Here is a 26,058-nt window from a genome sequence, read left to right on the forward strand (position 1 = left end):
AGTGCGCCTTATGGACACAATATCACTAGAACAACGATCCGCTTAAGCTACTGATTCCCTCCCGTGTACACATAATATTAGCCCGCCGGGGTTAAGTTGCGCGAGTTTAAACACTTTAAGTATGCACAACATGCAAGGTACGTGCAGCTAGACCGTGCCCCCGTACAAACCTTACGGTCATTTGTCTAGAAAAAAAAAAACGTAAAAAACAGTTACAGACAAATAGAAACATCTTACTTGACCGGTTTTGGGTTCGGTTAAAGCTTTCGTCGTAAGTGTCGCAGCATTGCACCGAACACCTATGATGCAACTCTAGGGATGTGTACGTGCGCTACTACAGCAAACCCACTACAACGGGTCCACTACCGGGGCAGGGGACATTCCTAGAGAATGTGACAAGCGTTCGAGTGCACTTTGTGTCGTCCGTTCTGACCGTGGGTGGCGTACGCGGTGGCCGCTGCCGCCGGGCAGCACTTGTGCTCTTTCGGGTGTTGAAAGCTCATGCTCTGCGGTACCTTGCCGGCAACCGGCTCGCAACCGTGACAGTGCCGCGGGGCCAGATGGGCATGCAGCTCGCAGACGGGTGCACCAGGACCAGGGCCGGCACCCGCCGCCCCCGGCAAACCACTGCCGGACGGGCCCGGTTGCCCTGCGCCCAAATGGGACGAAGGGACGGCCTGCGGTCGGCTGCAGTGGTCGGGCACAAGCCCACAAGCACACCCGGGTGAACATGAAACGGGAAAGTAAAGGTTAAGTGTATAGAGTGCGTTACAGGCGGTGGTGGTGGTGGAAGCGGTGTCGCTAGTGCTCGCGTCCACTACGGACCTACTGCTACCGAGGGTGCAACTGTTCGACTGGCAGATGTTGCCGTCCGACCGGGAACCGGGCGGATTGACGAAGCACATGCCGGGCAGGTCCGCGTCGTAGATTTCCTGCACCATCTGGTCGAGCTTTTCCAGCGCCTTCGTTTGCTGCTGCTTCACCGCGTCCAGCTTGGCTTTGCGGGCCTTCGCTTTGTGCTCGCACGGGGCGGCCGGTCCGTGCTCGACGGTTTGCGCTTTCGCCAGGATGCCCTTGCTGGAATGAGAGGGAAGGTTTCCGTGTGGAGTAGGATGGAAACGGTCGAATGAAGGGACAACACTCACGGCTTTTTCGGTACTTCCTGCAGTAACGCTTTGCTTGCTCCGGACAGCAGCTCGTGATCCTTATCCATGAACTGGAAAAGTGTAAACGATCTCGTTAATTCTTCCCAATCAAACTAACATTCCATCAACAACAAAATGACTCACCTGCGCCTGGTAGCAGGACTTTGATTTCGTGCGAAACTGTGCCGGCGGGCTGAACGGACAGGGCGACGGCGTGGAGGCCGAGTACAGCGTGTTGCTGATCGAGTTGCGGTGCTGCAGATCCTCCAGGAACTCCTCCGTATCGTTCACGAGCGAACCGAACACGTCCGACACGCTGTGCATGAACGCGTGCCCGGTCGAGTTGGATCGATTTTCGCGACCGCGCGGCCCGAACGCGTGCAGCTTGACCGGCGAGTTGGCGATGCTGCGCCGCGCCACATCCTCGAACGTGACCGGCGAGTAGACGCGCCGATCCTCGAGCCCGGCCGAGCTGAGTCCGCCGAGCGACTGTTTGTGGGCCGGCTGCGAGAACATACAGGACGGAATGCTGACCCGCCGATCCTTGCCCGGGTCGTACTCGATCGCGGGCGTTTTAATTTCCTCGTCCAGCAGCTGCAGCGGGGGCCGGTTCTCGCGATAGTCCAGCCAGTACGTCTTCATCGTGCCCTTGCCCTTGACGTCGATCTCGCCCCGCTCGCTGACGCGATAGTTCGCCGACAGCAAATGCTTGGTCGACTCCGATATGTGTATTCGCATCGCCTGGCTGGTGGACTCCATGCGGGAGGCCGTGTTGACGGAGTCGCCGAACAGACAGTACCGGGGCATCTTCAGCCCGACGATACCGGCCACCACGGCGCCCGAGTGGACACCGACCCGTATACGAAGATGAGTTCCTGCGTTGCAGATAGGCAGCAGAATGTCGGATATGAACGTGTGGAGATGTTAACGCATACACAGTACTTACCTGTGGAAGGATCCTTCAAATCCGTTATTGCCTCGATCATATCCAAGGCCATATCACAGACTTTTTCGGCGTGGTTCTGCTCCTTGGCGGGAGCGCCCGACACGACCATGTACGCGTCGCCGATCGTTTCAACCTGCAAGCGATTCAGTAGATCAGCACAGTCCACATACAAACCATCGGCAAAACCTACCTTGTAGACATTGTTCCGCTCGGTCAGCGTGTCGAAGATCGAGTACATCGCGTTCAGCATCGAGACCACCTCCATCGGCGTGATGCGGGAACAGATCTCGGTGAACGTGACCACATCGGAGAACAGGATCGAGACGCTGTTGAACATCTCGCAGGTGTCGATCGGGTTCTCGCCCCGCCGCAACCGGTCCGCCACCTGCTTCGGGATCATCTGGTAGAGCAGCTCATCCGTGCGGCGCATCTCCTCGTCCAGCTTGCGCATCGACTCTTCCAGCTTTTTCGACTTTTGCTGCTCCTGGTCGAGGGCCAGCTTGAGCTCGACCGATTGCTGCGTACCGGCGAGCATGAGATCACTGCAGAGAGAGAGAGCGATTGGGATAGAACTCGGTAGCTCAACACGGCACCACGGACGAGTAGGTCCTACCGGCTAAAGTCGTGCATTGACAGATCGTTGATGTACAGCCCGGTGCTGATGAGCGAGGTCAGCTTGGGCATGACGGGCGTACCGAGGAACATGATCATGTACCAGTTCTCCATGTAGATCATCTGGCCCTTGAGCCGCAGGCGCCGCTCCACCTCCTCCTCCTCTTCCTCCTCCGACAGGACGAGCTCGGTTTTGCGCTGGTTTTCGGGGCGCTTCTTCACCGACTGTACCGTAACCAGCTCAAAGATGTTGTTGGTGCGGTTGAGTATCTGATGAGGAGACAATTACGCTACATTAAAGTCCGAAGCATTGACCGAATGAGTGGGTCTGTGTTACCGTTTGGAACTTAAATGCTATCAGCGGCCGTCGCAGCTCAAACCAATCGGTGATCTTCTTCGACAGCAAATCGGGCAGGATTACCATGAGCGAGTTGCCTATACTGCGGACCACCATATCTGACCTGCACCGTGAATGGATGTAGTGCGTGCCGCGAAAGAGAGAGAAAGAAAGAGAGAGACACACAACAAAATGACGCATTAAACACGCTTTATTGCGCCACGATGTCTGTGAAAGGGCCTGCCGCATTGCCCGAACCACCCGACTCACCCGAACACGATGCAGAAGGGGAATATCTCGAACAGTACCGAGGCGCTAATGGGCAGGTGCTTCTCTTCGCGCGTCATCGCCAGGGTGGCCAGCGAGAAGGCCCGGTTGTCGAACGTCAGCTGAAACGTGTAGTGATTCGTTTCGCCCAGCAGGTCCGATTTGACCAGCTCGATTTGCATATCTTTATGGTAGAAGTGGCGCGCCACCTGTGTGTGCCCAAGACGCGAAGACGTTTGGGGGAAGGTGAATTGAAGTTCGGTGTGCAGAAACATTGCGTACGTACCTCCCTAATTTGGCCCATTGTGTAGTAAACGAAGCCCTTGCGCTTGGTCCGATAGTGGAGCGTCAGGCCGTGGCGCGTCTCATTCTCGCAGATGAAGCTGGGCGCACGCATCAGCGGGTAGGAGAACTTGAGATACTCGTGCAAATTATCCAGCCCATTCAGAAAGTCGCGCATGTGGCGGCCCAGCACGGACAGCACCCGATCGTACCCGTACTGGCTGACAAAGTTGACGAAGTACACGCCCATCTGGTCCATGAAGTCACGCTCCGATATACCGAGAATCTGAGAACCAGAGGAGCAAACCAACAAACCATACGGAGGAAATTAAAGTCCATTTTTGCGAGGCCCACCGCGTTACGTTTCACGACGTTACTTCTTGCGCTTTCGTCGCCAGCACGTTGAGCAGATTCTCGTCGTAGTCATCGTGGACGCTGAACGAGGGCGACGAGATGCCCGTCTGCCGGCGGATGTCATCCCACTTGTCCTCCCCGTAGACGGCCTTCACGTATTCGGACAGGTTCTCGAGCAGCAGCCCGTACATAGTCGCACCGTGGCACCGGTAGCGTCCGGACGCATCCGACGCGACCGCCGACGGTCGTCACGTACTACGTGGGCACTCCCTCGCCTCGCCGGTGGTGCGTTTGCCCTCTGCGCACGGGTTGCTCCTACCCACTAGTCTGTCAAACGGAAGAGAGAAAGAGAGAGAGAGAGAGAGAGAGAGAGAGAGAGAGAGAAATGGAAAAACGATTTGAAAAATGCATAAACCTGTCAGTGAGTGTGCGCTGACGTCAATTGATTTATTTGTATTTTTATCCCCGCTCGTTTAGCCAAATTGGGGGATCAGCCCGTGCAGCCAGTGCAGGTTCTCCTCCTCCCAAGCCAACGCCCGTCCATTATTGTTCTAACCGTTCCGTGCCATTCCATCGCAAAACTTCGCTTATTTTGTGGCCAATGCTGTGCCCGGAGGATAGCGATAGAGGTTTCCCGGCTCGTGCCGAGATATATTTACTTTGGTTTCACACTTCAAAATACCACCACACAGTTTTCGCTCGAAGTTTGTGCCATCCACCGCTTATTGGATTGGATGGGTTGCAATATTATCTCTCTAGCAAATCCACTACGGCTAATTGAAAATACGCCATGCAGCGGTGTGGGAAGGTGGCGCTAGTGCGCTTCCGCTTTGTGTCATTATACCGATTGAGTCGTAGTCCAATCATTAAAAGTCCCAAGAATGCTGGGCTGATGGTGGAAAATTAAATAAAGCTTCTAGGCAAGGGCAGCAGTACACTGCACCGAGGTTCGAGAGGATCAGGAAACTTTATTTAGTTCCCCATAAAATCGAGGAAGTAATGCAGATGCAAAGTAATTCAATATGAGGACCCAACCCGGTTTTTGAATAGCTTTTAATTTATATAACTTGATTAACTTATTTAAAGCACCTCTTGAGTTCCACGATGAAGAGTTCGCTTTAGCTATAAAACAAATGGTAACAAAAATGTATGCGATCTTCCTTAACTAAATTCAAACACGCTACAGGTGTTGAGCTTCCTGCCACAGCCCATCCTTGCTCGATTGTTCCGTTACTGAAGCAAGTTCAAATAAATCATAATGTTTGAATAAATTAATAAATTAGATAAGCATGAATGAAGTTACCACGCAAAGTTTAAACAAATCCAAACCCACTTTCTACACCAACAAATTACAATCACAAACTTCTGCTACCACACCGCTGCTGCTGTTTCAATTTCCACACCACAGTGCGCCTCTTATCATCTATACGCCTCTACGCGCCTCTACACCGCCGGCAAACCGATCGTTCCGTTACGGCAAAAGTTTAATAAAGTGCTCGCCCGGGTCCTTCGAAAGCACAGTACGGGTGGCTCGAGAAAAAATTTCCCAAACTGAATGAATAATAAACGAACCCAACGAACCCAGCGTGCCGGATAACGGATCCGGCTCGGGACGAGCGACAAATCCCGAAAGCATGGGGCTCCGTGGATGTCCGTACCGTGCTGTGGCAAAACTGGCAAACACGGAATGTCGCACAGATCATTTACGGGTGCTTTTGTGTATGAGGATCTGTGTTTGTGCGCGCTTATTCACAGCATTCTTCAAACGTGTTTATTGTTTCGCTTTTCTCGCTGCTGGAATCTTTATGCGCGAAGCCTTCCGCCAGACTCCGCAAAGCATCAGCGCGCTCCAGCTTTCTCTTCACTGTTGCGTCCAAATGTCCACCATTTCAAATGATTGTCCCGGGTCGCCGGCATCGGCTTGGCACTCCGCGCGATTCTTTGCTGTTGATGTCCATTTGTCGTGAGTTGATTGCTTCGCATCCGCGGGAGAAGCAGGACCAGCGGCTCGTGCAAATCCCTTCAATTTCTATTAATCCTCACGGCACCGGGGGGAAAACCCGCTTTGCAAACAGTTGTGAAATCGTTCCGGACATATTTTCCTCTAATTCATTTACCGCCAATGCCACCCGCGCGCACCAAACCGCACTGGCAATGGGAAGCGCCGGCAAACAATGGGAAGCGCGCGATAATGGGCGGACAGCGCCGGATCTCGTACCGGACCGGATCGAGGGAAAGTCACAAAAGACCGCGCCGTGGCGATTAGTGCGCGATTATGGAATGTTTTTGGCGAGCGAAATGGATTTCCGGTGACGGTGATTACGATTGTCTACATTTAGGCGCTTTTCGGTTTTCGGGTCCGCTTCGGTTCGGACGAGAGGCGTCACAATAAATGTGTTGCAAATTCCGGGGGAAAAAAACATCGCAACCAGAATAAAAACGGCACACTTTAAGCGGGAGAAAGTTTAAATTGTTCCACGAAAGGATGAAGGATTTTTAAGCATTTGAAATAAATTGCTCGGTGTGCACGCTCGCAAAGTGTAACACCCTGTGCCGGAAGCTCGTCACACCGGCCGAACGGAAACGTGGTGCTGCTGTCTTCTCATTAAAATTGTCACTTCCTCCGCAACGAAGCAAACAACACGCGGAGCAAAAGTTCTGTGCGCAAACGGAGCGCGAAAAGGACAAGCAAAAAAGGGAGAAAAAAGATTAATGGACGATTTCTCGATGAATGATTGTCCCACGGGGCGAGCATCCCGGTGGAGCATCGTGGACGCCGGTCTTTGACTCGTGCACGCCTCGTGACTGTTGGGTGACAATTGAACGTACAGCTTCATTTGCTGGGACTTATAGCCATTTTTTTTGTCTGTCTGTGTTAGTTTCTTTTGTTCTTTCTTTCCACCCTCTTAAATGACAGTTTATTTTTCACTTTGTTGTAGCAAAGTTTTATTAAAAAACTTTTTTCTTTCACTCCTTTTAACTACTGTTGGAAAGGTAAATGTTCTTGCTTTTCCGGTGGATTCAATTTTCACCTTAAATCGTTCCAGCCTCTGACCCTCTTACACAAGTTGCAAGTTGTCCGAATTCAGCAGCAAACTTTCGCACAAAAACCGATCCCAAATAATTAAAACATCTATTTAATAAACGAAGAATGGCGCACGGAAGGCTGAAACTTCCCCCCGTACACGCTTGAATAAGGTGGCGCAATTTTGTCATTTCTCCGTCCAGAGTGTCTTGCCTTTTGAATAGGTCAAACTTTGCTGCCCCAAACTGGGTCAGGAAAGACACATAATAGATATTTCACCGCAACACACATCCTCCTTTTCAGCTGCTGCCAGGGAAGATAAAACTTTGCACGCAAGATAAACAGACAGCCCTCGCACACAAAGGCGCACGGACAGTTTAGCTTCCTTTGCGTTTGGGATTGACCAATCTGCATTCCAAAGCATCATCGGCTTTTCCTGACCACTCGGCTCCTCTCTGATCCACAGCGAATGACAAACAAATGATGACACTTGTGCCACTCGAACCCGAATGCTTCCTATCACCACCCTTTGCACGCACCATAAAGCTTAATAGCAAAAGCTAATTTTGATTACCCGGAATCGGGAAGAAAAGATTCCCGTCTCCGGGCAGAAAGAAAATGTTTGTGGAAGTGAGGCAAAACTTTCAATTTCCCAAGTGCACACCCTACCCCAACCGGTCCCCGGGCTGTGTCTCGGGCACTGGGAGGGGGAATGTTGATTCAGGACGACATCCTATCATTCCGATCACAAATACCCGCAAACGCGTTACCATCGTTATCGTTCCCACACAATCCGGTGGCAGGGGGTTTTCCTTCATTGCCTTTGTGATTTTTCTTGCGCGCAAATAAAGGCCTCTAGCTGCCTCTTCGTTCACGGCTCGCCCCCATTCTTCACCGTTGGAGCTCCTATTTGCATTCACTTTTTTGTCGCTTTTTCCCTCACTCTCTCTCGTCCTTCCCTTTGATGACCGTGGGGTGAGATGGCGTTAATTAATTCCGATTGCTGCACTTGAAAACGGAAGACGCGATGCTGCCGCAAGCATTTTTGGGCTGGTGTGCGGCAAACCGGTCGGCAGGAAATAATTAGCAATTGCGTAATTTAAAGCACCAAAATGGTGCAAGCACGTGGCCGAAGTGGGCCCCCTGCCACTAATGAACTGGAAAGGCATACACCGAAATAAATGATGATAACATTATCGTCGCGCAAAGTTTCCGAGCCTCCCACGTGTGCCTCCCGTTTGGCTGTTGGGGAGGGACGAACTGTGCCACGCTTTGTTACACGCCAGGGTAGATCGTAAAACCAAGCTGACTTTCAGCCCCCGAAGCCCGAACGGGAACCCAGTGTTTGGCAAACGTCCAGATTGGCCTCCATTCTGGTGAGCGGTAATGTTAGCCTGCCCTACCGAGAAGCGAAATAATTTGATTTGGATTAAGATTTATGGTGCTGTCGGGGTGAATAGCTTCACCAATTTCCCGCTGACCAGCTGACTGTAGCGCTGCTACTGCTGCTGTTGGTGGTGGTGATGATGGTGGAATGTAATTTTGCAGCGCAATAAGAGACCGAGCCATCGAGAGCACATGCCGTCGGGTCACAAAACTGTGCAGCCTGCAGTACCTACCCTTCAGCATGGCATGCTGTGCTTTGTGTGTGTATGTGTTGTATTGGCATTCGATCGAATTACCTTGCTGGATGGTAGGATGCTGGCCAAGCGGCCAATCGGTGAATGGCGGTGTAACGAATTGGTTTCTTCCAAGTAAATTCTTCAGCTGCGTCCGGCTGCAGTGGAGAACTACTTACAGCTAATCATTTTGAACGTACGTTTGAGTTGAGAACCGCTCGGGGGCATTTTTCTTCTTACTCAATACAATAAATAAAAAATACACCAGCACGGATGAATGAATGATAAATGAAAGTAAGGTATGTGCAGCGCCGGCGTACGCTGGAACCGTTGTGGAGAAGCAGAAATTGGAAGAAATTTAATTTTCGCAACGAAGAAAAGATTGCCTGTCGATCATAGTAAACGGGGCCATTTGTTGGTCCGTAGTAAGCGTGATGGGGAGAGTTTGGGAAGGGAGTTACTTTCAATAGAGCGAAGAATGATAAGCTTCCCACGTGGCCAAGGTTGGAGCAAAGCTCGGAAAGCTTCAAGTAATTCAGTAATAGATTATTGTTGCAATCAGGTCATTGATTCTTATATTTTCCTCTCTATCACATTTCAAAACTATGTATACCAACATCCAAATACTTTCGATGAGTCATTTGATGTAATTCTTCCTACAGTTTTACTTCCTCTTTAGTAAATTTGTTTGCTGGTAGTGACCCACTGCACTTGAGACTCGTTTTCGTTCCTTTTGCGCTAGATTGTACGTAAAGCTTGCGGTAAAAGTTTACGTTAAGTGTATGTATCACGTTGGCCATGCTCATTACATGGTCATGCTGCACAACTTCCCGGCGCACGCTGGTTTAGTGCCGCGTACTGTAATTAATTGCAGACATAGGAAGCAGACAGCCAACTTCCAGTAGCAAGTGCCACTAACGGATGCACATCGAAACATGCACGAAACTAGCAGCAAAGAGAGAGTGAGAGAGACAGTGAGAGCGTGAGAACCATAGAGCGTTTGGCTCATAAAGACAGCCCAAATTTGGCGCCAAATGATCCGCACGTCCTCCCCCTCGGACTGATGCACGAAACGCAGAAGGGTGTCCGAAGAAGAAAGATCATCGGCACCAAGGACGGCCAGGGGCAACCGCACCCCTGGCTGAGGTCTACGCCATGACGGTGTGCAGTTGGTATGAAACGTATTTCTGTGCCGCCCATTTAACCATTAAATCTAGTGGCAATCGGCCAGCCAGTGGCCACCACTTGCTTGCCTGCCAGCCAGCCTGCTGCCCATTACGCATCACCGTGACCACCGTGGCCGGACGTATAGGTAATAAAATTGGTTTTATAACGCTTTATGATCACACATTATCGCCATTTAAGCGCACGCTCGACCCGAAGGAATTTATTTTCATACGTGTGACAATCGTTTTTTTTGTTGCTGTTGTGTTGTGTTCGTTTAGTTTTTGGGGTTTGGCCGTGTTCTGCCTTCACTTGTTAGCTTGAGTGAGGTTTACGTTTTTTTTTTGTGCCACGTACCACGCGTACGGCTGGTGGACGTCAGCACTAACTTTTCGTCACTGTTTCGCAATCGTAGCTACGTGACCTGGGGCTGTCGCCCTCGGGGGGTTTTGTTGCGGGTGTGTGGTTGCTAAAATAAATAAATACTAATACGAAATAATAAACGCAGTGCCAACCGTGCAGTCGATGGAATCCGATGCAAATTTGGTTGCTGCGTTTGTCTTGATGGCATTTTGGGTTGCGCACGCGCTTGTCTTGCATTGCGCCGGTTGATGTCCTTTTAAGATGATGGCGTTTTGGTGGACAAATCTACAGTATAGCCTCGCGCACTTATTTATAGATGGGGCGTTCACTAATGGCTCCCTTTTTGGGTTTGATTTATATTTAAGTGATGCTGTGGAATGTATCTACTTTATGTTGCACCAGTAGCTTCAGCTCGCAGCCTTTTGTGGGTTTTCGAAATTGACCTCCGATCCGATTTATTCCATCCTGTAAACTACTTGGGCCTTCTTCCTGTGAGTGGAAATAAATAAAATTTCCTCCACCAGCCCCACCAGCCAGCAGCCACTTCCCCCAACGAAACGCGTCCATTGTGCCTCTATTGGGTCCATAAAAATCTTCACTTTGTATGGAAATGCAAAACCTCTATTAAAATTCAAATGAGCTTGCCGGTCACCCAGCTCGACTGTTTGGCGAAGGTTGTCCGTCCGAACTTGATGTCGCAGAAAAGTGTGTGTATTTGTGTGTAGCCGTGTAGGTGTGGAATTGGAATGAAATAAATTCGAACTGCAGATGCGACACAGATCGGTGAAAGATCCACAAGTTTGCAGGTCCGTTTTGTGTGGCCCTTTACTGCGCTTTTCAGGTGCAGGTGTGCATAACGTTCTGTAAAGTTGCGCATAACACACAGCATTCAAATGGTGTAGTCCGTTTCCTATTAAGCTCAGGGCCAGGATCGTAAATTATGGAGCGGTTAATTGTCTTTAGATGAACGTCTTTTCCACAACGACCTGTATCGCCTTTCAGTAGAAATCGAACGCATCAATTCAATTGATTCCGCTTGTACAATTAAGAAATTGCTTTCCAGCATTCCCTTTTCCGCTGCTTGTGTGCCCTGTTGGCGGTTCCAAGACGCTTCGAAATATTGGAAGTATTCAAAATTGAGTTGTGGTTAAATTCATACCGCTTTCCCTTTAATTCCATTCCACGGAATCCAACGGGCCAATGGCCAATAAACCGAAACTGAATAAAAAAGATGGACACATTTTAATTGTCGTCTTCCAAGAAGGGACAATCATTTAAGAATGATTCGTTTATATCCACCACCGCCACCGGCAACGTACAAGACAAACGTACCACAGTTGAGCCTTTCCATTCCTTCCCGCGATAGTCGTAAATTACTGCCCGGTGGTGTTCGTGTCAGTGTCACTTTTGCTATGAGTGACGAACTTGTCGCATGTTTCACGCACACGCAGCCTGTCAGTGTTGAGGCTTCCCTCCCCGCTCCTCGTAGTCCACTCGGTGCACTGGGGTGCAGTGTGCTGCCGCCACTGTCAAACGAAATGGCCGCTCAAGGATACTCAGACTTGGCAGCTCACCGACGCGGTGTGTCATCCGAGCAATTAGTCAATGGACAATAAGCGAAGAATAATGCCCTTTTGCCCAGCGAGCGCCGGTCTTTTTGCCGTTCCTTTTGTTTCATAGCTAGAGCGTATCTTATGAGGATACGAAATGAGGGATGCTTGTCGACGGTTTGGTAGATACCCGACACAGACGCAACGGTGGTACTTGTACGGGTGCCCGCCGGCGATGGCGCACTCTTCGTGGCGGGAGCGGGACGCGCGCAACGGGAAAGATGATAAAGACAATCATGACAATGACAACGTCAATATCGTTGATCACTTCGACCAAAGCGGGTGGGTCGCAGAGAGTAGAAGGAGAGCTAGGACAAAAAGGACAGGGGCTAGGACAAAAAGGACAAAAAAGCGGCTATTGGAAAGAGATCGCCGGAAATCGGTAATCGCTTTAACAAAAACAAAAAAAAGCAGGCGATTCGTGGCCCATTCGTGTTTGGGGTGTTGGGACACAGTGACACCAAAAAAAAGGTACACTGTGAGCAAGTCAACCGGATGGATGAATATCTTTTATGGGATTGTTTGTAGTTGAGGGGCTGGTTTCTTTTTTTTGTTACTGTGAAACGAACGGTCAAGGCGGCGGTAGAGCTTGCGTTTGGATAATTTCCCTGGGAATAATAAAAATTAATGTTTTCTTTTGCTTTTTTGTTTCATCCTTTAATCCACACAAGAGAGCAGACTAGTGAAGTGGGGATCTAGCCAATACCTTTTTTTCCTTATCACTTTGTCACGTCCCTTTTTCCTAGGAAAATAGTAAGCTATTTACTTTTGATCGATTTTCCTCACTACTCTGTATCGTGAATCATCGTCATCATTGTCAGGACGAATGCTACCAGTCGTGTGGCCTTTTGGAAGCGATTGCGTCCTTGAGATGTCTTGAAAAGGTGTGTGCTCGTTTCTTTGCTGATACTATCATCCGGGCTTAAACTTTACCTCGAAAAAACACTTTGATCCTGTAAGGTAACTTTCTTACACCACCCCGTGCATCATGACAAGTTGTTTAGCGTTGCTGAAGACTTACACCAACTGCAAACACACGAGAAACAATCCACAAAAGCTCCCTCTTTCTCTCGGCCGGACCCGAAACAAACGATAGAAAAACTACAAATCGTTACCAAGCGATCGATTATGAAATAACACTGATACAGGAGAGGTTAGCTGCGGTTGTGTGCGTCGTTTGTTTCTTTCTCATAGTTCCCATTGCCATCTCCGTATCCCATTGTCTCACCAGCACGAAACAACCGTCTCTAAACGACCATAAAGCAGCTTTTGAACAACAGTTTGTCAACCGTCCTGTCGGAATGCTTGTTCACCAACTTGTTCGCCGACGCAAAGTTTATCCTCGCATCGAATTTGGCTCCCTGGCGGGGCGGTGGAAAACCCACCGAGAGCATATCGCAACAGAGAGCAAAGGGCGCCGCAACGTGTTTTTTATTGCACCGGCACAGAGAAGCGAGAGGGCCTTAATGTGGATTTCCGACGTGGTTTCGCTGGATTGGCTGGTACGATTTTCGGTCAACTTTAGCGTGTATTGCTTTTTTGTTTTCTTTTGCTTCTTCGGCTGTTAACCTTTGGTTTTGCTGCTTTTTCCGTTGGCTTTTGCTTCCCTTGCAGTGGCGGTGTTTATGCTTCACGACACAACAGGGCCGGCCGTAATCGGATGCTGTAGCAGATAAGCGAAGGATAGTAACCTTAAGGAACGGGAAAAAACCCCGCTCGATTGCTGTTTGCTTCAATTAAACCTTCTTGATGTTTGTTTGGGTCTCGCTGCACAAAGGTAATCTCGGGCCTCGAAGGGACGTTGGATCAGCAAGGCGGGTTGAGTGTGAGTGAAATAAGCTTCTTAAATGCTTGCCAAATCATGTGAACATAATTTAAAAGAAAAGCAAAATCGAAAAGCAATCAGCTTGTGTTCATGTAATTAAACATATTTAAGCGGTAGGTTAATAGCTCGGCAAGAAATCATTTCTAGTCTCTAACCCAAATCTTGAACCCTTTCAATGCTAGACTAAACAAATTAAGCGACAAAAAAAGGTTGTATCTCTATCAAAATTAGATTTTTGAGATACACTCTTTTGATGTTTTACTGCGACCACAGACGACGACGAATCAGAGATGACCAGATTGGAAGCTTCCAAGTAAGAGTAAGAGTCCACTTAGACTGCCCTCTCAAGGACGCACTCATAGCACACCTTGAAGGTTGAAGGGTGCTTCTGCAACGAGTTCGGAATCCTTCTGAGCATCTGAACATGTGTACGCTTGCATGATATGCTCCATATAGGGTAAAACATACGGTTAAAAGGAGGCGAATGGTACGAGCCATCTCCATGCGCGTTCGCGGGCCAATGGAGACGCCTGGTGTTTGTGGTGATTCGATTTGTTTCGCCTTGGTTTCGGGTGCTCGGTCACAGGCAGAAGTTGCCCCAGGTTGCTCCATACGGCATGGTGGTTGCATAAAACATGAGCACACCTACTGCAACCGACGGACGGTGAACGTGAAGGTAAACCTGAAAACCCGCCCTCGTTTGAAGTTGGAATCGTACAAGCACAAGCGTAAACAGGTGATTATAATTACTACAAAAGGTTTCGTGCGTTGGTCAAGCTCGGTGATGTGGTGTGTACGTTTGCCAGAAACGATTGTGCCAGAACAGCTCTGGAGTGTACATTAAACCCGGGCGAGGGTAATTAATGCGAAACACCATCTGCAAGCGGCTAATAAACCAACTAGCGGGGCGAAAGCTCCGGGATCACAATCAGTCACATCTTGAGCAACTGGGAGGTATTTGTGTGTGTGTGTGTGTGCTGGTGTAATGATAGCAACGTTCGATCTGGCAGCACCTGCCACGTTGGTACGCACGGGAGAGACTGCATCGCGTGGCTCCTCGTGCCAAGTCACGTCTCGCTGGAACGGAAGTGGAACGTCCTTCCGGTAGTTAATTGAAATCGTGTTCTGACAATCCAGCAAAAGGTAGATAGGTAGAGATGATAAAGCAAACATCCGGAGTACAACGAGGATCGTGTAATGGAAACTTTTCTTCTCGGAAAAATGGCGTCGAAAGGTGTCAATGATTTTATTGTAAACATTGTAAAAAGATTATTTTAATTGAAGAAATGTATTAAAATTTATGATAAATTGTAATTTATAGTAGTACACAACAGCCTCGTGGAACAAATGACACAAAGAGATGATGCATATAAAAATAAATGATGGTAAGCGTCATGTGTACCCCCATTAATGTGCGTCAAATGAAAAGAACATGCTACAGATAAGCCTAATCTACCAATCATTCATTCAAAAGCCCATTTTCATTGTGAAATGAAAATTAAAATAACCGATTACCGGTCCCACGCGCACATCGATTCATCATTCCCGTCAACACCCACCGTGGTGTGAAATTAATCGCACGTGAGTAAAACACACACACATGTAGGCAAAACCATCCATTGTAAGCCGAGAGAAGCTTATTTGCTTCACATAAACCGCGACCATGGTTCCCTTGTCCTCTCTCTCTCGTCGTCTGTCACCATTCCAATCACAACAGCAACGGGTAGCATGTTTCAGAAACTTTTGGTTGTCCTGGCTTTAACCACTACCCCATACCCCTATCACACATACCCACACAAACACATACCGTGTGATCATAGCTCCACGAGATCGGACCACAAGGCATCCTTTCGCATGACTTAATACAGATCCTATCGGGGAGAATGCGCTCCGCCGCGTCCCGAGGCTGATGGTGGGCACATTATTTCGAAACATTGATTGATTTTGTTTCCCTAACCCACCCGGCCCGGTGGTGGTCTGGCGTTGGATGACATTTGGTGAACAAAAACTCCACCATCCATAGCTTTTGTGCTTTCAGTGGTGAAGGATTAAATTATGTGTTTTTTTTGTGTAAAAATGTTGAACATGTTTAGCTTGCGGCATGAGTTATGGAACGCATTAGAAATCACCGGCCGTAAAGAGGGCCGTCGCTGCTTCGAGCCTCCGGCAAGCATATTATCAATAAAAGTGATACATTACGACCTTAACATAAACCGATTAACGAGCGATAAATTTGAAACTTTTGTTTTGCTGTTCGCCGCCGTTTTGCAAATTCAAAAATCATCGAAAGAAGGACGTTTAAAGCTTTGTGTGGCGTGATTTTACTTCACCATTTTGGGCGAGATGGAGCGCAATTTATGCTTACCGTGCAGAGGGCCAGTTTGTTTACAAATGGGATCAACGGAAGGCCCCGTGGAGGCTGTAAACAGAGTTCGAAATGGACTCTTGCCGAGTGGCTGTGTGGCAGTGTGGCGAGCGAGATTAACTTTCGATCCGAGTTTTACGTCTTCTTGCGCTCTCAAAAAGCTCGTCAGAGCTTAAAGTCGAGTTTTGCCATTACGTTTTCAGAACCGGATGGAATTTAAGAGAGCACTTCAATTTTGCTTTCAGTTTTGATTAATTTCATAAAACCGGCTTACCAACGCGCACCATTGGAATGGTATTCCGTTCGGGCAACACGTTACCTAAGCCGCTTACACGCTTATTTGCTTAGCGGGAGCTTTTCAATTAGATCAACTCTACATTCCCTGTGTCATGCCCTGCCGGAATAGTGTTTTGGTTGCAAATAAAGTACACATGCACACTTTGCATTTTTAATTTACAAAATGGCACACTAACTCGCATGACCATTGTTTGCTGGTTGTGGTTTGTTGTTTGAAACACCAAAAGCACACAACCAATTCGTTTTCAGTTTGTGCGTCTTTTCACAGTAAGCAAATCAATTTTATTCAAGTGTTTTCAACGCATCTACGGCGCATCAATTTTCTCCGGAAAATGATGATTGTGTGTTCACGTTTTTTCTTTTCCTGCTGCCCGGATATTGTAAACCCAGAGAAAAGATCTCAATCTCAACTGAAAAACAAAAATCCTAAGAAGAAAGGTTTTTTCTCACTGCACCGTACAGTTTATATTTTAGCTGGAAAACACCGCCCATAGATTATGAATGAAATAACATTATTAAGGATTCCCGGGAAAGGTGTACCATTTTGTGTTGCTCTGCTTCCTTTATTTCTCAGCCCTTCGACGCGATCGGCCACAACGCGACTGAAGACGAATTTCTTCTGCGCTACAACCAAGCCTCCGGAAGTGGAAACAGTAACACAATCGAACAAGCGACTCGCTACCACCACCAAAAACTTTCCCAAAACACAGGATAGAAAAAAAGCCACAACCGTACCGTATTTGTTTGAAATTCAACGGAACGGTTTCGGGGGGAGGGGAAGCCGATGTGTATCCGGCACGGCAGACAAGCACCATGGACCATGGGCCCACAAACATATGATTGTTTTATTTGTTGTCGTTTTTTTTTTCGGGAAGGACAGTACCCCAAACCCGAAGCCCATTTCCAGCCTCACCTTTTTCCAGCGCAAAGCTAACAAAACCGCCCACCAGCGGTTAACAACAGTTTGCCGGTTAGTAGACGGCAAGGAAAATAAATAAACCGAATGGGTCGCATAAGTTCCGTCCCTTTGCAAGCCAAACCACGGGGGGCCACGCACTGTTACGGGGAAGATGGATACGTAGAAGCATCTTGTGCCAAACCTGAACAATCATTAGCATCCAACCAATGAAGCGTTGGTTTTGGGTACCATTTATTGTGCACGGAACTTATCGTTGTTGGGTTTATTTGGGCTTTTCCAGCAAAATGTATTAAATTTACTCATACTTGCCAGTGTAAGCAGCTGCCCACACTGCACAGTGATTTGTGAGTGAATTAGGGCCCGAGGTCTACGGCTGAAACGTTTTCGAGTTAAACGTTTTCAACGGCAAACCATTCAATTTGGCGAGTGAAACGCCACGTGCCGGTGCAGATTTGAGCGTACGCACTTTGCCTTCACTTGCTTTACCTACGCCAAATCACGTACGAGCCAGGGCTTATCATGGCGCCTAACTTTTGATTTCCTTCCCGAAGTAGCGCACCCCCCGGGCAAGGAGGATACGGATCCGGCTGGCCTATTTAGAAGCGTGCGTGAATGGCATACTAATTCATCGGGGTGGGCGGAAAGCTTGTCGAAGTAACATAAATAATATTTTTCTACCTTCCTCTACCCACACACACACACACACACACACACACAAACGCAGGGGAACAACTGGCCATTTCAAAGTTACCTGAGTCAGCATCAGCACTGCTTTGGTGCGCGATACTTTCCGTTCCGCCTTCCGGGGCTTTTGGCAAATGAAACAGACGACGAACAACCGAAATTGCGTTATGCTCTGTGCCAAGGGCCCCCGAAGCCGCTACCGTAGTGCGGCTAGGCCTTATCTTATCCATTAGCACGACGATAACATCGCGGAAGTGGAATTTTATTTAATTAATTGAATTAATCAACTCCAATACGGCCGTTGTGCCGTCGCCGATGGAGCGTGCCGCTGACTCAGCGTGTGATTATTATCCAATAAAAACACTCTTCTTGCGGCGCACTCTTCGGTGCCGAGTTTGTTGCTTCAGCGAGATCTTTGTTAGTGTTGGGAGAAACAAAAAAGGACAACAACGCTTCTAAATGTGGTTTTACGCCCCGTTTTTTTAACGGAAGGGTTTTACGATACGCATCGGCTCATTATTTCTATTCCATGTTTAACATTTCGAAGTTGCCCAAATCCACAATGTTAAACAACACTGCAACCGGGCCGGCGAGGCTTAGCAGAAGAGGAAACAAAACTGGTTTGTCTATTATTTTTAAATTAAGGCTTGAACAACAAACTTACATTTACGCCCCATCCGGGAGGAGTAAGGTTGTGCCCAACATAGATATACACTTTCCACGGGGCCACGGGGATTAATGGTAGCTGCGGGGATAAGGCAGGCTCTTAACAAGACAGGCCTACAAACGGGAAACAGGAGCGACCCAAACGACTCATCTTGCCATCCGAAAAAAAAACATCTCATGCCGCGCGTCTATTTTCCGGCGTCGGTTTCCTCCGTCTCACACTGGGGAAAGGTTGAGATTTTTCGTTCGGGGTTTTGGGGATTCATCACGGTCGTATTCGTGGTTCTTCACGTGGCAAAACATAAACGCTAGCGTGGAATAAGAAGGCAAGAATCATCCATTTCCTTGCCCTGTTTTTTTGGCCCAAATATCCCTCGATGGACGTGGCGTGGCGATGGAAATATCAACCGTGTATTAAATTGTGTTGCCCGGGCCAAAAAATGGCTGCCGATTAGGTTTGCAGCCTTGCACGGAAAAAGAAAGAAAGAAGAAAAACACACAAACGTACTATGGGGCTACGTTAAAGGGTAGTAAATGGTCTCCCTTTTACCCCGTCGAGCGTGGCAGCCATAATCTGACTGAAGGGAGCTGAGACTCCTACTCGCGTGTGCGTGTTTTTTTTTGGCGCATATTTTGCGCGCGTGATGCCACCATTCTAGCGCGGTGGATTCGCCAATGGATGCCAATGCTGCTGTCGGGTTGATAAAGAGGAGTTTATTATGGTTTTTTTGTGGTCGCTTTTTTATCGGATCGGGGCGTTAGGGTGTTGGAGTAGAGAGGTGTTTTGAATGGTGGCGCAAAGCAGGAGATTCGTTTACCGATGTAGACATGTGTAACGTGTGAATGAATCTGATCTGTTTATGTGTAGATACGGCAGCGCTGTGCTTTAAAGTGTTATAAATATTGCAAAGAGTATAGTATAAATAGAGTGTGTTACAACTAAAGCAAAGAAGAGAGCTCTCTGGCATGATACGTAAGGGGTTTTCTAAGGTATAAATGTAATTGGCTGTAAAAACAAACGAAAAAGAGACGAAAGCAATGCTTTTAACAAACCAACACAACTGCTATGCTATCCTCTTTCATTTACAGTTTCATCAACAACTAAACACGCCCCCCATTACAGACCATCTCCGTTGAAGAAGTCATCGACGCCAAAGAAAGAACATAAAAACAACAAACAACACGCCTTTCCCTAATTGGATTCTGAATTGTGCTGGCATTGTAATTACAAATCACCATCACAAATGCGAACATCGATTGAACCGTTCCTACCCTTCTTCTCCATTACAATGCCTCATCCTCCTTCAGCCTGTCTCGAGCGAAAGTGCGTCATAACCGTTGCACAGCCTCCGAACAGCGACAGAAGTCTTACATGTCTCACAATTAACCCCTACCCGCACACCCGAAGGAGTGTGAGTGTCAAACATGTCGATCGATTTTCAATAAAAAGCACACTTCCCTTCTGTATCCCCGCCAGTGGCAATTTCCCCCACTCGTCCTCCCTTGCCGGATGCTTTTGGGATAATAAATTTCAACCCCAAAGAGTGATGCGTTACCCGTGCGTTCCCGGTGCGATACGTGCCAACGACACCGCATGGGGTGGTCATTTAAACCACAGAAACTCATAAATTGTGGCCTATTAAAGTGTGCCAGCGTTCGGTTGTGTGTGTGTGCAATATGGAAAGGAATACAGCGCGAAAGTTTTTCCCACTGCCAGTGGAAAAAGTTCGCTCCTTCCGTACCGATTCATTGCGATTCGCCAGTTGCCAATCATCATCATCATCATCATCATAACCATCAACGTCATCGTGCAGTCAATCACGGGTCGCGTGAACCAGTAAACCAGAAGCTCATAAATAATTCTAACAAATGATTTATCTCGTTCCAATTTGCAAAACGCGATGAAAATGAAATTGTAACGTTTACGCCGGTGCATCTCCGTTTTACGATCGCTTTAAATCGCCGCAGTTCCAGTCGTCGGAGGTCGTTTTGGGATGGCTGATTGTACTAGGGCAATTTAATAAACAATGTTTGATGTCGGATCGGTTTTATCTCGGCGGGGAAGTGAAAGCTTTATTATAAATCTTAACGTCATTTGCTCGGTTGTTTTTCGCTTGCCTTCTACAGCATCATATATCTTCCTTCACGTGGTGGCCCACACGACCTAGACGGCGCTCGTGGCCGTGACAAACTGGCTGCCTTTATCACTGTCACTGTATCGAATAACAAACTGGTTCATTTTTTACCAGCCCAAAAAACACAACACAACAACGCACAAACTGGCCAAAGCCCGGGCGCTTAAATGCGTTCAAGTCTGCGGATTACACGTGATCTGCGGTATATCTCGGCACCTTGCCGTCATATTTTAAGGCTGAATTTTAGCCGAAAAGCCGAAACAAACCCGTATGTTTCGTTCACTCTTTCTCGCTCTCTTGGAGAAGAAGAAGCTACTGATACATATCCTGACACAGACACACACACAGACAACCATAAGGACTTGTAACAAATGACAGGCTGTTTTTTTCTTCTCTCGGTCGCGTGGGATATAAGTAATCTTGCGTTACCGTTGGCCACCAACCCATCGAAGGGGAGAGAGGGTTGATATTGAGGAGGGTTAACGCCACACCGAGATGCTCTGTACGGTTGATTGGAGCCCGTCATATCGTTCTGCGTCGCCCCAATCTGCCCCTACTTCTTCCAGCAACAATGCGCACCGATGTTGAATATTTAAAAAAGAACATGGTAATATGTACAAAAATCCCATCATCGCCTCTGAAACAGCCCGTCTACATTCCCCCTCCTAAATGCCACGAAGGTGGTAGCAAAAGGATGAAAGCACTTTTCACTTGAAAGGATTTTTGGAACGGCCACGCGGGAAGTAAAGGTGGTAAAAATGGGTTTCGATCACTGGAATTGAGCGCCGAGGGGATAAAAGGTGTAGTGACTGATCTGGAGGGGGGGGGGGGGGGGGGAAGGAGATTTACCACCTGACGGCACCATAGCTCAGTGCTGCGTGCATGTATCTAGATCCCTATTGATGGATTATGATTGTGGAAGGAGATTTGGAGGAAAAGATGTTGATGGTTCGTGTCATGTCCAGCAAAAAGTAACATATTTGTGTGAAGAAATAGTTCAATGAAATGGAATACCCTCCCCCCTATGTGGGAGATATTACGTTGCTGAGAAATTTATAATTAGCTTTACACGTTTTACAGCAAACTTCTCTCGCAATCCAAGAATTTTCCAAGATGGAGTCGTTTCGATGTTGAAGAAAATTTGTGAATTGTGTACCAAAGCCTAAAAAAAAGCTATAATGCACCCTTTGAACCAATTCAACTGAAGAAGGGACTGTACAAACAGATACCTTCCTTTCCTAAAGCAACACGCGCCATATGAAGGACGACGGGTTGACGAGGCACTCCGCAAACATTGGCTACCATCGTATCGGCTTTCGGCCCTGCTCCAACAAGGATTGGGAAAATATTTGCCCGTTTTTGATATTCCCCTCACGATTACAACTACAAAGAACGTGTTGTTCGCCGTGTTGATATTATTATTTTTAATTTTATTCATTCGCTTATGCTTAGCCCTTTGATTTTGTTGAGAATTTCTTTTTGATAATTCGCAGAAGAAATTAGCTTACTCCAAAAAAAAAGACATCATATTAAGATGAAACACACAAAAAAGCCCGAAGACGGCACATGAATCAACAAGCGTTGCCCAAGCCGTTCCCAGAATCGTCCCACAAACATGGGACTGCGTGGCAGCTAAGGCTGCCCGGGTCTTAAAACGGGAGCTTAGTGAATTTGTTTTCACTTGTTTGGTCGTTCTGAGAATTTTTAACCAAAAAACAAAGCGAAATGAAAAAATAAAATCTTCTAGCAAAGCAAATACTTCGTTGCGCAAATGGTGCAGCACTTTCTTTGCTTCTATTTTTGCTTCAATGGAGTCCATTTGTGACCCATACACCGGCAAGAAAACGAGGCTCCAATAAACGTTCCACAGAAACCGTCTTAAACTGCAGAGACGGACGAAAAAAGCATTTCGTGATGAAATCGTTTGAATTCTTTCCTTTCAAGAGATGGTTGCCCTTTGTTTTCGATTTTTTCCGTCCATTTTTTCCCCCCACCATTCCTGATTGGTCGTATCGAGCAGAGCAAGATGATACAATTACTCTCGAGCCAGGGTTACTAGTGTCCCGAGAATGTCCCACCCTGCTCTTGTGACGTCTTGCTTCAAGCTGCCACACGGCAGCCCTCTCACCCCGACGGTGATTGATCGAGCTGACGAGCAGCGGAGGTAGGTGTCAGCTGCAGAATATATCATCCTACCTAGCTCGTCCTAGCTCGTCCTAGGTCAGTGGAAATACCCTCGCGGAGCGTATCGGTGCGTCTCGAGGCAAGGATCAAATTATGAGTAATGGCAAACGTCGCAGCAGAAGCACTCGGTGCTCTTTGTCTCTTGCTGTCTCTCTTTCTTTTTCTCACACGACCTGTGCGTATCAATTTACGTACCTTTACGTCAGTGGTGACGCTGCAGGCTAGGTACGTCTTCGCCCTCCGGACGGCCCTCCTGTATGAATGATGCCGTTATCAATCTCACTTGTGCGACGGGATCGCTTTACACATCGCTCTTTGGCACACCGTTATCGTTCACCGTCATCGAAGCACGTCACCAGCCGCCACAATCACTGCACATTACTGGGTGTGGGGTAGGTAGCATTACAATGCGATTACAATGCACTTGCGGATGCACCCGTGAAGGGAAGGGATCGTCACACGCAAGGACGAGGGACGCTAAAAACATACACCGAAACCGATACAAAAATCCCCCTGCATTATTGGAGGATCACATTTACTGACACACACAGCTAATCTTGCCTCTGGTTCGTAAGTACAAATTGTTCGTTTAGTTGCGTTTTTTTTCTTCATTTAGTGTCCTTGGAGACTGTTTCCCTGCAACACGCTTTTTGTATGCCAAGACACAGGACTAAGGACGGTGTAATTTCATCCGATTTTGTGTGCGATGTCTCCTGTGCGTCCCTGGAGGGTAGCCACCACCACCATGCGCGACTTCTTTCGACCTTTTTCACTTACGCGAAGAGGGAAGCTTTTCCGACGACGGAAAGCGACACGGAAAGAGGAGCCGCCAAAAAATTGGCTCACGTATCGAAGACGCGTTGCGCATCGCTCCATCGCACAGCATGCACACACATACATGCGGGATGTTAAATTGACAGTTGGAAGTAAAGTGAAATTCCCCGCGTGCGAAGGTTCCAGCGTGTGATCCCCGTTGGGAGAACGACTCGCAATCTCGGGGATGGATACGGGCTGATAAGCCTGGATGGGTAAGTGTGGTGGTAAAACGACATTGCCCTCCCGTAAGAAGATGGGAGCACTTAGATGAGTATTAAGAAGGAAGTGGAGTGGGGAATACACTCACAGCGCCAAGTAGAAGCCCCAAGCTTAAGCCCAAGGCGAATGTTGCAGCAGCTTCTTAAGCCCCGAGATGGGTGGGAAAGTTTTTAGCACGGAGTGTTTGAGGCGAAATTTGCCTTAAAAGGACAATATCCTTTCTGCTCTCCCTGGAGCGGAATGTGCTCGGTGCAGTAGGACGGGAGCGGTAGTCAAATTAAGTTGCAAATTATAATGGGGAGCAATTCTCCCGGATCCCTTGCCGCGTTTGAAGTGGTTACGGTTAATACAACACGCCGGCACGGGAGCTGGGAGGGAATGTTTTCGCTCCTAAAGCTTTGTTCATTAACGTTCAATTAAACTGTGGTGGTGGTTTCAAAAATAGCTCTCCATCCGGCTCCCCTTTTCCCCAGATCAAGTCAAGTGTGCAGACGCTTGAGTGGCCTCAGAATCCCGGATTGAGGAAGGTCTGTATCGAGAACAGAAATACCACGCCGTCTGCGATTGCCAAGCACCCTAGGAAAGCAAAACAACGCATAAAACGCACGCCCCAATAAAAAGGCTGGCGCTGAACGCGTAATCATAAATTCCCGATGATAAATTAAACGCCCACCCAGAACCGTCCCAAGGGGGGGGAGGGAGCGCTTACCGTCCCCTGCTAACTAATGAATGCTAACGAAGATTGATAGACGGACACGGTACTCCCAAAGGCGGGTAGAAAGCATCTTCGTCCCAGAACGCTTCATCGTTTGGCTGCTGACATTTGCTGAGATCTCAAATCTTGCGGAAATAATCTACTGCCATCCAAGTAAGCCACGGCTGTCAAACCGTTGTCAAAGCCGTGTTCCGATTGAAATGCGTACGAATGCGATAGGAAAGCGAGCTAATCGACCGAGCGGTTCGGGGGTTTTGTGGTGTATGTCGGAGGTCATGATTAGCGAAGAAATTATTTAATAACCAATCAGCATGGAACTTTGCCGGCTTCGCCGGGCACATCATCGCTTGCCGTCGTGGGAGATGATTAGTGCGCTTAGGTAAACAGTTTCATCAACGCTTCGGGCCCCTAAATGTCCCTGCCGCGCGCGCGCTTGTGTTTTCATTAGCAGCGGTGGGGAGTTTGGGTGGGATTTTCTCTTCACGTCACGGGTCCTTTCAACACATCATTTCACTCGTCACACACACAAACACACACACACACAAGCTGGGGAATTGTTGTCACCGCCTGGCGGAGGTTGAGTAAACATTCACGCTTTGCCATTGCCACTGCCGGACCTAACCTAACGCAACCCGAAAGCGAAGGCATCTCACGTCCATAGGGTTAGCGGGTTTATATTTTTGAAGAAACAATTTTCCCACATGCGTGCACACAAGCACAACACACACACACACATTTGCAATTCTTGCGCCGGAATCGTGTGTAAACAAAAACCGGGGGGAAAACCTACCGGGAGCACACTACGCGGCCGAGAAACGCGAGCAATCACGGGAACGCCGCCAACGACTGCGTATGGTTCGTTCTTCGGCGGATGCTGTTTGGCTCGCGGAGGAGAGTTTTTGAGCGTTCACACCGCCTGCCGTTCGACGACTGAACTGGCCGAACGCAGGATCATCGAATGCAGCCCCAAACCTCGGGAAAGTCGTGAGCTAGCTCTCCCTCTTTCTCTCTCTTTCTTTCTCTCGCTCTCTCGAAAAACCCGATGCTGTCCCGATGTTTTGCGATGCGCAACGCGCAACGTTGAAAATGTATCCATTTGTCTTGGCGCGTTTCGCTTTTTCCTTTACCCACTTTATGCTGCGGGCGACACATTCGAAGGGGGAGGGGGGGGGTTAGGGGACGACCATGTGATGATGCGTCTCCATCCGCATCGGGCGGGGGTGTTTCTGTTGAGTCGCGCACACAGCTCCTTGCGCCCGGGTGATAACAGGGTGGTTGTGGGAGGGCAAGTAAGGCAGGGGAAGGGGAGGGGGAGGGGAGGGGTGGTAGTTTGAGACTTTGTGCGAGTGCCGAACAGATGATGATGATACTCGGGCGACCAGTTGCGTTTCACCTTCCACCTCTAGTGGTCCTCTGGGCGTACTGGGTTACAGTGAGTGGCATAACAATAAGCGAATGGTTGAAAAATGTTTTGGATGGTAATACAATTTGTTCTAGCATTTGAAAAGT

At 48.3% G+C, this 26,058-nt stretch overlaps 2 protein-coding genes across 5 annotated transcripts in view; both read right to left on the reverse strand.

The window, feature by feature from the left end:
- The window catches only part of LOC120950146 (protein takeout-like), a 216,006-nt gene that overhangs the window by 58,576 nt on the left and 131,372 nt on the right, over window positions 1-26,058 (reverse strand). The window lies entirely within an intron of this gene.
- On the reverse strand, window positions 9-25,583 carry LOC120950772 (soluble guanylate cyclase 88E). Of its 4 annotated transcripts, XM_049606055.1 has the most exons (13): window positions 25,340-25,575; window positions 22,995-23,276; window positions 3,967-4,265; window positions 3,594-3,875; window positions 3,311-3,516; window positions 3,041-3,164; window positions 2,705-2,973; window positions 2,282-2,633; window positions 2,092-2,224; window positions 1,290-2,020; window positions 1,146-1,216; window positions 826-1,077; window positions 9-687 (listed from the first exon to the last, which is right to left on the reverse strand). In XM_049606055.1, the coding sequence occupies exons 3-13, from the start codon at window positions 4,132-4,134 to the stop codon at window positions 384-386; spliced, it is 2,892 nt and encodes a 963-aa protein (XP_049462012.1). In that variant the 5' UTR covers window positions 4,135-4,265; window positions 22,995-23,276; window positions 25,340-25,575; the 3' UTR covers window positions 9-383. The 4 variants fall into 4 exon arrangements, 3 of the variants coding, with proteins under 3 accessions (XP_049462012.1, XP_049462011.1, XP_040224989.2); XR_007451936.1 differs by having other exon boundaries at window positions 9-185; window positions 238-1,077; window positions 2,092-2,633; window positions 25,340-25,583; XM_049606054.1 differs by having other exon boundaries at window positions 9-1,077; window positions 2,092-2,633; window positions 22,995-23,180; window positions 25,340-25,583.

The sequence above is a fragment of the Anopheles coluzzii genome, chromosome 2 (genome assembly GCF_943734685.1).
Source record: "Anopheles coluzzii chromosome 2, AcolN3, whole genome shotgun sequence".
In the NCBI taxonomy this organism is placed as follows: Eukaryota; Metazoa; Arthropoda; class Insecta; order Diptera; family Culicidae; genus Anopheles; species Anopheles coluzzii.

Bases quoted from the DNA above. Each gene is read 5' to 3' on its own strand.
- LOC120950772 (XM_049606054.1), bottom strand. From the start codon at position 4,134: ATGTACGGGCTGCTGCTCGAGAACCTGTCCGAATACGTGAAGGCCGTC. The intron at 2,974-3,040 runs GTAACACAGACC...TCTCCTCATCAG, and splicing joins TAGCATTTAAGTTCCAAACG to ATACTCAACCGCACCAACAA. The intron at 2,021-2,091 runs GTAAGTACTGTG...TCTGCAACGCAG, and splicing joins TTTGAAGGATCCTTCCACAG to GAACTCATCTTCGTATACGG.